At 41.7% G+C, this 12,419-nt stretch overlaps 1 protein-coding gene across 4 annotated transcripts in view; it reads right to left on the bottom strand.

Annotated features, from left to right (window-relative positions):
* ergic53 (protein ERGIC-53) overlaps nucleotides 1–12,419 on the bottom strand; it is a 76,677-nt gene that overhangs the window by 19,437 nt on the left and 44,821 nt on the right. For 2 of the 4 annotated variants that reach the window (XM_070086716.1, XM_070086717.1), the window contains 3 exons: nucleotides 7,840–7,978; nucleotides 7,131–7,273; nucleotides 6,429–6,510 (listed from right to left, as the gene is read on the bottom strand). In XM_070086716.1, coding sequence (XP_069942817.1) covers nucleotides 6,441–6,510; nucleotides 7,131–7,273; nucleotides 7,840–7,978 — 352 coding nt within the window. In that variant the 3' untranslated portion in view covers nucleotides 6,429–6,440. The remainder of the gene's footprint in view (nucleotides 1–6,428; nucleotides 6,511–7,130; nucleotides 7,274–7,839; nucleotides 7,979–12,419) is intronic. The other 2 variants (XM_053776136.2, XM_053776137.2) reach the window with 1 other exon arrangement.

Here is a 12,419-nt window from a genome sequence, read left to right as displayed (position 1 = left end):
CTCCAGTTCTTGAAGTGTAAAAGGCACATTATACTGTTCTTCTCTGAGAGAAGAAAAGTCCAAGGGTGCTAACTCTCTGGCAGACTATGAGGAAAGAAATGAGGGGCATAGATGGAGTCCCTGAGAAATACGGACCAGATGATTGCCAATTTCATTGGCAACATCTAGTGGGTTTGCTATATCAACACCGGCAACCCGCAGAACAGGAGCCGGGTCAGGAGAATATTTACCACTCAGTTTTTGTACATTTTTCCAGACTGCACTCATAGAGGAAGCAGAGGTGATGGTGGAGACAATCTCGCCAGCAAGTGCGTTTAGCGTCACGGATGACATGGCGAGCGATCGCTTGCTTCTGCTTAAATTCAAGAAGTCTCTCTGTGGTTCTATTGTACCGGTACCTGCCCCATGCAGCGCATTTCAAACGTACTGCACGAGCACAAGCAGGAGACCACCAAGGCACGCATTTCTGAGAATGCCTGCCCGAAGTTTGGGGTATAGAATGAGAAGCTGCGGTTAAAACGGAGGACGAGAAGAGGTGTAAAAGCTCATCGATGGAGGACGAAGAAGGAACCTCTCTAAAAACAGTTAGGTGTGAGTAAAGGTTCCAATTTGCCTGATCAAATTGCCAGCGTGGGATGCGAACTGAATGCCACGGGAATCACAGTGAGACCCCCCCCCCCCAGAGGAAATGGTGGGCATTAAAATCACCAAGTAACAGAATCGGTGGTGGTAATGACGAAACAAGAAAGGCAATATCCGGAATAGATAATGCCCGAGAAGGAGAGAGATATAAAGAACAGAGCGTATACCACCTATGCAAGTGGATACGGGCTGCTGTGTAATGCAGCGAAGTACGAACAAATAGCTGATGGTACGGAATATCAGTGCATAGAAGAAGGGCACTTTCATTAAAGGTCCCATCAGGAAAAGGATCTGAAGAATACAATAAATTATAGCCTGAGATGGGAGAGATAACAGCAGTGTAATTTTGGTTCCTGTAAGCAAACACCAACAGGGGAAAACTGGGAGAGTAACATCTGAAGCTCACCCCGATTACCCCTGAGGCCGCGTATATTCCACTGTAAATAGGCCATGATTGGCAATGATAAAGATACCTGAAATCCGCAGATAAGGGTTCCTACGGACTAGAGGGGTTAGAAAAGTCCACATGCGGAGGCAGTGGAAAACGTTCAAGCAGCGAAGGAACGGTGCACTGTGAAGAAAGGAGTTGCGCAGATGGAGTAGAGGAGAGAGAAGGAGCGGAGGGTGGATCAGTGTCCATTGATGGTTTGGTCTCTGCAATATATTCAGAGATTGCTTCAAGTGTTTCAGAATTCAGAGACATCGTATGGGAGACAATATTGGAAATGGTAGGGGGAGGGTGAGTAAAGATTGGAACTGTAATGGACTGTACCAAGGTAGGGGGGGACGGAAGGGTGGAGGGAACTGGAGAAGCGTGGAAGGGGACAGAAGAGGCAGAAACCTGGGAGGTGGCCGAAGAGGAAGAAACTTGGGAGGGAACAGGGGAGGAAGGTACAGTACGAGGAGGAGGGTGAACCTCTACACTTGTAACAGAGCCAGTGAGAGGGGGAGAACCAGGTACAGAGACAGGGAAGGGAAAATGAGGAGGTGGAAGATGGGTAGGAGGTGTTAATGGACCTTTTTTTGACTTTTGAGAAGTAGAGGGACGATTGGGAGGAGGTGTCATACGAGATCTCGTCGCTACTGAGGCTTGTGAGAGAGAACACGAAGAAGCAAGATCAGACAGACGTTGAAGTAGGGACGTCTGAGCCGAGGACAGCAAAAGAATTAGCTACAGGAGTGACTATGGGAGAGGTAACCACAGAGGTGGGTGCAGAAGATGGGATACCAGAAGTGGGGGGACGTTTTGAAACACGGGAATAAGAAACACGAGGTAGTCTCCCTTGGAGGCGGAGATGAGAAACTGCCATGGCATAAGGGAGACCTTCTGCCTCTTTGAGGTAACGGATTTCCCGCTCGTTTAAGTAGACTTGACAACGGCGAGAGTACGAAGGGTGAGCCTCATGACAATTAAGGCAAGAGGGAGGTCGATTGCAAGATGTATTAGAATGGTCATCGGCACCACAGACTGGGCATTCGGCGATAGATCTGCAATATTTCTCTGGATGGCCAAATCGCCAGCAATTTCTACACTGTTGCGGTGTAGGGATCACCTTTCGAACCTGTAACCGATGTCCTGCTACATAAACTGAGGATGGGAGTTCACGGCTGTCAAAAGTTAAACGAGCCACATTGCTAGGGTATCGTCTCCGCCCGCGGGCAGTAAGAACATAAGTGTCTACCTTGAGGATTGGGAGATCTTGGAGTTCCAGCTGTTCAAGAACGTCAGTGCCACATGTCTGGAAATTTTGTTGAACTATGGTATGGGGCAGAATGATGGTACCACTACAAGAATTGAGGGAATGATGCTTTTCAATAGTTACAGGAACAGTATCGATATGGGAAAGACGAGAAAGCTCATGAGCCTGGGTAGCATTCTGTACTGTGACGATGCGCGTACCGCTCTTAAGAACATGAAAAGAAATATCTTTACCAACATGGCGTAGGAGTGCCTTGCCAATACTGTGGTCAGAAAGATAGGCAGTAGAGGAAGTCGGTCGTAAAGTGAAGAATTTAGTCCACTGTGCAGTCTGAAACTGAGCGTGGAAAGGTAGTGAAGGACGTGTCGATCTTTTCTGAGAAGAACGAGAAGGTGGAGAAGTATCATCAGCAGGTAATTGTCGTTGTCGTTTAGGCGTGGGACCAGAGTTGGTCCGACGTGGAACGGGCCGGCGATTCATGGACTAGGGCTGCCATGGTTAGGTTACTTCTTTCTTTTTGTTTTTAAGAAAAAAAAAAGAAAGAAAATAAAATAAAAATAAAAAAAAGAATAAAAAAAGGGGGGACTGGGGAGGGATAGTTCCTAGGAGGAATGAAAGGGCCAGAAATCTCCCTCCGCGCCCAAGAGGACCTCAGCACCGCAAGTAGTGCAGATGCAGCATGGAACCCGTGCCATACCCTACCCATCACGCCAGTAAACCGGCAATCCGGGATAGCAACCTCACATCTGCCGAGCTACCTCGGTGGACAAAAGAGAGGGCGGCCGGAAATCCGCCACAAAGCATACCTCCTTCGGCCACCACCCCCGGAATCCGAAAGGTGGCTTCCACAGATACACCCGTCGCCCGAGAGACACCCAAAGCCACCCTCCGGGATACCGGAGAGGGATCAGGACATCCCCAGGCAATCCAGATTCCACGGCAAACTACGCCACCGCCAAGAACCTCAACGGAATGGGATGGACCCCGGTACCCTTTCCCCTACCTAGGAACTAGCGTGCCTGTGGGAAAAAAAAAAAAAAAAAAAAAAAGGAAGGGCAAAGGGGAGGGGTGGGGAGGAGGAGGAGGAAAGGAAAAAGGGGAGGATGGGATAGGGAACGGGGGATTGGGGGGTAATTAGGTTCGGTCTGAGGAAGTAGACCGACAGGTCTAATTCCTCAGACCAAGAGCCTCTTCACCACGCCAAGGAGCCCCCCTTGAAGAGGAACTACTTTCATTACGTGCTGTATTATACCTTCTATACTTATTTATCCTCTTATTCATAAAATGTGTATTACTTATTACCAAACCTCTTTCTATGCTTAGCTCAATTAAAGACTCCCCATTTTCTTTTACCCCTGGCACCCCAAATTTACCTACTACTCCCTACTACTTACACACGTTAGCACTGAAATCCCCAACCCTAGGTACTCTTATACGGGTGTGAAGCAAATTGTGAATATTGCAGCAAGGAGGCGGCTAGAGGCAGTGGAGATGTCCGAGTTCAATGTGTGGTGTAAATGTTATAAAAAAAGAATTTGTGGCTTGGAGATTATGAGGTGCTGGGTTACTAAAAGTATTAACCAGAGGGCTGGAAATGGGAAGTACAATGCCTGCACTTTAAAGGATGGGTCTGGGATATTGATACTTTGGAGGGATTTCTAAACTGTCGTACCTGAGTCCCTCTGCAAAGACATTGATTATGTATGAGTGAGGTGAAAGTGTTGAATGATGATGAAAGTATTTTCTTTTTGGGTCACCCTGCCTCAGTGGGAGATGGCAGACTCCTTTTCTTCTTTCATCACACCAGCCGTATCCCACCGAGGAGGGGTGGGCCAAAAGGAAAAATGAAAGTTTCTCCTTTTACATTTAGTAATATATACAGGAGAAGAGGTTACTTGCCCCTTGCTCCCGGCATTTTAGTCGCCTTTTACAACACGCATGGCTTATGGAGGAAGAATTCTGTTCCACTTCCCCATGGAGATAAGAGGGAATAAACAAGAACAAGAACTAGAAAGAAAATAGAAGAAAACCCAGAGGGGTGTGTATATATATGTTTGTACATGTATGTGTAGTGTGACCTAAGTGTAAGTAGAAGTAGCAAGACGTACCTGAAATCTTGCATGTGTATGAGACAGAATAAAAAGACACCAGCAATCCTACCATCATGTAAAACAATTACAGGCTTCCGTTTTACACTCACTTGGCAGGATGGTAGTACCTCCCTGGGCGGTTGCTGTCTACCAACCTACTACCTAGATGGCAGATTTGTCGAATTAAAAAGAAAAAAAAAAAGTCTAGGTAGTAGGTTGGTAGACAGCAACCGCCCAAATAAGTGTAAAATGGAAGCCTGTACTCGTTTTACATGATGGTAGGATTGCTGGTGTCTTTTCTCTGTCTCAAACATGCAAGATTACAGGTACGTCTTGCTACTTCTACTTACACTTAGGTCACACTACACATACATGTACAAGCATATATATACACACACCACTCTGAGTTTTCTTCTATTTTCTTACTAGTTCTTGTTCTTGTTTATTTCCTCTTATCTCCATGGGTAAGTGGAACAGAATTCTTTCTCCGTAAGCCACGTGCATTGTAAGAGGCAACAAAATTGCCAGGAGCAAGGGGCTAGTAAACTCTTCTCCTGTACAAATTACTAAATTTAAAAAGAGAAAGTTTTGCTTTTCTTTTTGGGCCACCCTGCCTCGGTGGGATATGGCTGGTTTGTTGAAAGAAGAACATAATGACTTCAAGGGTGGATAAATCTGAAGTGGAGGGAAGGTGGGGTAAGGGTTGCCATTAGAAAGGTTGGAGGAAGGAGGTAAAGGAGGCTTTGTGAGCAAGCGGATTGGACATGTAGAAGGTGTGGGTAATTGTGTTAGATAAGAGTGGGACTTGAGCTGTTGGAGTGTAAGCAAGGTAACATCTTGTGAAGGGATTCAGCTCACCCCTGGCAAGACAGTGATAAGAGGGAACAATAGTGTTTCTTTTCTTTGGGTCACCCCATCTTGGTGGGAGATGGCGAATGTTAAGAAATTAACACTTTACAATTTATTCTCATTTATGAAGCAATTTCTGTTCTAAAAAAAAAAAAAAAGCATTTACTCTTGTCAATTATTTCTGTATACTATGTAAGAATTTATAGTGGTTTACACAAGTCATAAATACAGTGGTCCCTGGAGTTATGATGGGTTGGAGTTATGATTTACCCCCAAAGAGCAAAGTGTGTTGTAAATATCATGCAGAGAATTCAGAGAACAGTGGGGTAACCCATGGTATCAGTTAGAGCTGAAGAGGAGATGTTGAGGTGGTTTGGGTACGTAAAGAGGATGGAGAGGGACAGGACAAAGTGTACAAATTTGATTAAATGAGGCTTTGCATTATAAGGGCTTGAACATCTAGCAGGCTTTTGTGAACATGTTAGATAGGAATGAATAGAGATAAGTGGTTTTAAATTTATGTACTGTTGGAGTGCAAGTAACATTTACGAAAAAAAAAAAAATTGAATCTTTTATGAAAAGATTCAGGGCAATAGGTTAGCCGGACTTAAGTTCTGTATGTAGGAAGGGCAGTGCCTGCACTCTGAAGGAGGGGTGGGAATGTTGCAGCTGGGAGGGTAATCTTAACTGAGTTGTGAGCACTTTTAGCAAGACAAAGACAGATAGGAAGAGAGATGTTGAGTTCTTTTTCTTCCTCTGGGTTGGAAATGACTGCTGCTGCTGCTGCTGCTGCTGCTAAGAAGTAATCTCCAGTTACTATTAGGTATACGGTAAATATCTTTCCATGATAATATGGATGGGGTTGTCAGAACTGTTCTTTTATTTCATAATTAATGTTCATGGAAATAAAAGTTTATTGGTCAGATTTTTATAGGTCACCTCTAAAGATAAATTTTCCACAATATTGATTTTTAATTGTTAAATTATCGATTACTGTAAAATGATGTGCCAAAATCAGATTTGCCTCTCTTTAACCACAAGAAGGATAATTTACCTTTATGTAATTATTTGTTAATTTGTGTTATTCTGCAAGCAGTTTTCGGAACTTCAACACAAGTTGTTGGGGTTAAGCAAAAACCTAACTTACTGGAAAAAAAAACTAGTTGAAGTGCTCATGATGTGATGAAAACCATCGCACCAAGCATCCCTCTGAGCCCTCACTGGCACTTCTACACAAAACAAGTTCATAATGACATTACTGAATTTCTATTGTTGTTGTTTAAAGTATATAGTTGACAAAAAAAAAATCTTCATGTTAGTTATGACAGGATTATTTTATTTGCAACTAGGCACAAATAGATTTACAAAGGTAAATTTATATTAAATGGAGGTATTCCTGTATCCTACCACTATTTCAGAATATATATATAACTGATGTTACAATAAAATATGAAATTGCCATTATGAAATATAAAGCTTCCTAGCAGTATATTGTATTATAAATAACACCCTCAGGAAAAAATTATGTAATACATAGGTGTATATCAAAGCTACTGAGGTCAGTTAGGCTACAACCATAAATATTTTCCCTAAATGATGAATAATACAAAAAGATCTAATAAACTTTAAATAACTCCATTAAATAAAATGATTATGGACAGCATCTAAGCATTTTTTACAAATTATAACAGCACATTTATAAATTATGTGAACTTTTATGCACACACACCTAAACAGTATAGTATTTATACATTTTTTACAATGAACATGACAACCAAAAAGGCAATAATACCTGTACTTAGTATATATACTATGCACCATATTAAAAAATTTCTTGATGGCTACTCACCTGTACATAATGTAACCAATAAGTAGAACTAACTGGATCACCGTAAAAGCAATGAACAAGCCTGTAGATACGCAGCTGACAGAAGGACAGCCAACACCACCAGGTGCTGAAGACAACCTTTGATTCGCTGTACCAAGGTCACGCTAACAAGAAAAAATTAAATAGTAAATCCAAATTAAATTCACTAAATTGATAAATAAACTAAAATCATTCACTTGGAATTTGCTAAATGACACATGCGGATACACAGCATCAATAAGTATGTACCTCTTTTAGAAAAAAATCTAAGAATTATATTTCCCGAAGTCCAATGAGATTAATTACCTTTTTTGACAGTACTAACTAAACATTTTCTAAACAGATTTAGAAATAAAAATGGAGGGTAAATGATGTTAGGATAAATAATGACTATTAATGAAAGGAATCTGTACTGAGTAAACTTGCTTCTATGTACTACAGCATCACACAACCACATCATAATATTTGATGCACCATTAAATCTTATTCTTTAATGTGACTTCAAAACATCATGTAAACTATAAATAGCTTTCATGACTTCACAAATGGTAATGCTAATACATTTAAATCACTAAGCCACCAACACTCATAATGATTGAATTATCTGTTGCAACATTAAGAGAAATAGTGACTACAAACATGAGAGCAAAGATCCATTAGTCACTTATATTTACAGCATATCATTTCTTACCTTAACAATATTAAGCCCTTCTTTCATTTCATTAAGGGTAACGTGTAAGTCGTAGCCAACTGGCTGCACCGAGCCCTGTGGCTTCTGACTGTTGGTCAGAAGCTGACTGCTCTTCTGGTGGATTTCATTTACAAAATTCCTGCCACAAATAATGTAACAATAAGTATTATATATACCAGCCCAACAGCTCAAAGTTAAATACTGACAAATGCTTAATATCAGTACTGGCATATAACACTAATATACATACTGTATTTTTATTTTAAGTACATTTACTTCTCATATGGCCTTACTAAACAAAAGATAACTGACATTACAGAAATAGCTTTTTCACTCTACTATATGGTATAAACCTTTGTAATTGATACTGACAAATTGGCTGAAAAAGACACACAAGCAAATGCCCTAGGATATTATTAGAAAATGTTTTGGTCCTGGGACCTTGATCACTTCTAACACAAAATTTGAAAGTAACTATATATATATATAGGCTGGAAGTGATGTGTGTCAAATAGTGACCTGAAAAATGAAACTGAGGCTTATTGAAGATAGGGGCAGGTAGACAACGAGGTCACGAGATTCCTGTATTGTGAGGTAGGTTGGACTTTGCCAGGTTTTATGTCAATAGTGATCAAGGTCCAAGACTAAAATATTTTCTAATAAATGTGCTAGTGTTTGCTCATGTCTTTAAACCTAGCCTTTGGAGTAAATATAGCCTCTCCTCACTTAACGAAGGAGTTCCATTCCTAAGACTACGTCAGTAAACGAATCTGTCGCTAAGTGAGGAGCATACTACAGTGGACCCCCGCATAGCGAACTTAATCCGTGCAAGAGGGCTGTTCGTTATGCGAAATGTTCGCTATGCGAATTAATTTTCCCCATAAGAAATAATGGAAATAAAATTAATCCGTGCAAGACACCCAAAAGTATGAAAAAAAAATTTTTTTACCACATGAAATGTTAATTTTAATACACACAAACTGAAAAAGGCATGCACAATTAAATGACACTTACTTTTATTGAAGATCTGGTGATGATTGATGGGATGGGAGGAGGGGAGAGAGAGTGTTAGTGTTTAGAAGGGGAATCCCCTTCCATTAGGACTTGAGGTAGCAAGTCCTTTTCTGGGGTTACTTCCCTTCTTCTTTTAATGCCACTAGGACCAGCTTGAGAGTCACTGGACTTCTGTCGCACAAGATATCTGTCCATAGTGGCCTGTACCTCTCGTTCCTTTATGACTTTCCTAAAGTGTTTCACAACAGTGTCATTGTAATAGTCACCAGCACGGCTTGCAATAGCTGTGTGAGGGTGATTTTCATCAAAAAAGGTTTGCACTTCAAGCCATTTTGCACACATTTCCTTAATCTTTGAAGTAGGCAATTCCTTCAATTTCTCTCTCCCCTCCTCTGAACCAGTTTCCCCAGGTCTGGCCTCTTGCTCTTGAAGTTGATCTATCAGCTCATCAGTGGTTAGTTCTTCATTGTCCTCCTCCACCAACTCTTCCACATCCTCCCCACTAACCTCCAACCCCAAGGACTTTCCCAATGCCACAATGGATTCCTCAACTGGTATACTACTCCTCTCAGGGTTAGCCTCAAACCCTTCAAAATCCCTTTTGTCTACACATTCTGGCCACAGTTTCTTCCAAGCAGAGTTCAAGGTTCTCTTAGTCACTCCCTCCCAAGCCTTACCTATAAGGTTTACACAACTGAGGATATTAAAGTGATCCTTCCAAAACTCTTTTAGAGTCAATCCAGTGTCTGTGGTCACTTCAAAGCACTTTTGAAACAGAGCTTTTGTGTACAGTTTCTTGAAGTTGGAAATGACCTGCTGGTCCATGGGCTGCAGGAGAGGAGTGGTATTAGGAGGCAAAAACTTCACCGTAATGAAGCTCATGTCCCCATAAAGTCGCTCTGCCACGTCTGTAGGATGACCAGGGGCATTGTCTAACACCAGGAGGCACTTAAGGTCTAATTTCTTTTGAGTTAGGTAATCTTTCACATTGGGGGCAAATGCATGGTGTAACCAGTTATAGAAAAATTCCCTAGTGACCCATGCCTTACTGTTTGCCCTCCACAGCACACACAAATTATCCTTGAGGACATTCTTTTGCCTGAACGCTCTGGGAGTTTCAGAGTGATACACTAATAAAGGCTTAACTTTGCAATCACCAGTAGCATTGGCACACATCAACAAAGTAAGCCTGTCTTTCATAGGCTTATGTCCTGGGAGTGCCTTTTCCTCCTGAGTAATGTAGGTCCTGCTTGGCATTTTCTTCCAGAACAGGCCTGTTTCATCACAATTAAACACTTGTTCAGGTTCCAGTCCTTCAGTTTCTATGTACTCCTTGAATTCCTGCACATATTTTTCAGCCGCTTTGTGGTCCGAACTGGCAGCCTCACCATGCCGTATCACACTATGGATGCCACTACGCTTCTTAAATCTCTCAAACCAACCTTTGCTGGCCTTAAATTCACTCACATCATCACTAGTTGAAGGCATTTTTTTAATTAAATCGTCATGCAACTTCCTAGCCTTTTCACATATGATCGCTTGAGAGACGCTATCTCCTGCTATCTGTTTTTCATTTATCCACACCAATAAGAGTCTCTCAACATCTTCCATCACTTGCGATCTTTGTTTCGAAAACACAGTTAAACCTTTGGCAACAACAGCTTCCTTGATTGCCGTTTTCTTGCCCACAATAGAACCAATGGTTGATTTTGGTTTGTTGTACAACCTGACCAGGTCGGTGATACGTACTCCACTTTCATACTTATCAATGATTTCTTTCTTAAGTTCAATGGGTATTCTTACCCTTTGAGGTGTAGGGTTGGCACTAGAAGCTTTCTTGGGGCCCATGGTCACTTATTTTCAACAAACAGAACCGAAAACACTGTAATAATACGAAATATTCCGAGTGTATGCTTGAATGTTACCGCGGAGGCTAGCTGGTAAACAATGGGACAGGCGGCACATGTGAGGCTGGCTGAGGCCGCACATTGGACGCGTCTCGGACGAAGTTCGCTGAGCGGGTTTTTGTCTACTATGCGGGGCAAAATTTTAGCGATCAAAGCGTTCGCTATGCGGAATGTTCGCTATGCAAGGCGTTCGCTATGCGGGGGTCCACTGTATAATGGTAGTGGGCTTGTGTCAACCATCTTTGATATTGATAAATTAGACACATGTGCAGCTCTTGGGTATCTTTATTGAGGAAATGTTTTGCCACACAGTGGCTTCATCAGTCCATACAAAGGAGAATCTTGAAGAACAGGAGGAGAATGAGGTAATCAGTCCCTCAGCCTTGAGTCTATGTGATCAACGTGTCGGTTCTCTGAACCATTGATCTACGTCTTTGATAGTGTTTTAATGTCACCTTTCTATTTTTATATTTTCAAATGTTTATACAGTAGTGTACTGTATATTGTAATAAACAAAATAGAGGAAATCAGCTCTATTGTACATTATTTAGGTATGCATACTGGTCAGAGAGCCTGTCGTAAGTCCGAGTTGTTGGTAAACGAGTACGTTGCTAAGTGAGGAGAGGCTGTACTCCAATACAGTCTTCTACTGAAACTATTTTTTATGTTAATGCACTGACTCTTCTCTTCAAACTTTTAATACAGGTATTTTATATAAATCAAGCATTCATAAGTTACATAAATTTGGGAAAACAGTAGGCAAGAATAATGCTGTCTGGTGAACAAGACTTTCAATGAGCAACAACAACAACATAAGCTGGGGCAAGGGCACTACTTGTGCTCTGCAGCTAGGAGGGAGAGGGGACGGGGAAGTTGAAGGTATTGCAGGTGGCCTAGTTTCTGAGAAGATGCTATTTATAACCTAGGGAGCAGATTGTGAAAATAAATTTTGTGACTTAGATTTTCACAGATATGTCAGAGTGGGGAAGAGTAACTAGTAGTGTACAACAAGGATTGGTATTAGGACCAATGCTGTTTCTGGTTAATGTGAATGACATACTAGATGGAGTAGTCAGATTTATCTCTATTCACTGATGTACAACAATTATAGAGAATACAAATAGATGAAGGCAGAGAAAGGCTGAAAAAGGATATGGACAACTGCAGGGTTGGTCACATAAGTGGTTGCTTGAATTCAACCCCAGCAAATGCAAGGTTGTGAAGACTGGGAAAGGGCCAGAAGACTGGACATAGAGTATAGACTTGGGGGGGGTAAGGGCTGCAGACCTTCAAAGAGAAGAAGCTGGGAGTAAGCATAGTGCCTGCCATGTAGCCAGAGGCTCACATCAACCAAATAAACCTCTACAGCCATTGGTCACTAGGCAAATCTGAGTGGCCTTCAAGAATCTCAACAAACTCATTCAGGGTACTTGATACAATATATGTCAGGCCCATTTTGGAGTATGCAGCACCAGTATAGAATCTACACAAGAAGCATGTTAAGTAACTGGAGAATGTGCAGATGTTTGCAACTAGACTAATTCCAAAGTTAAGGGGTATCAGCTATGAGGTAAAGCTAAAGGAACTTAATTTAATCACCCTGAAGGACAGAAGAACCTTGAAAGGAATGATAACATAAAAAATACACATAAGAATTGA

This window comes from Cherax quadricarinatus, chromosome 19 (assembly GCF_038502225.1).
Source record: "Cherax quadricarinatus isolate ZL_2023a chromosome 19, ASM3850222v1, whole genome shotgun sequence".
Taxonomy (NCBI): domain Eukaryota; kingdom Metazoa; phylum Arthropoda; class Malacostraca; order Decapoda; family Parastacidae; genus Cherax; species Cherax quadricarinatus.
The sequence above is the reverse complement of the archived record's forward strand: the minus strand, read 5'-3'. Positions and strand labels throughout refer to the sequence as shown.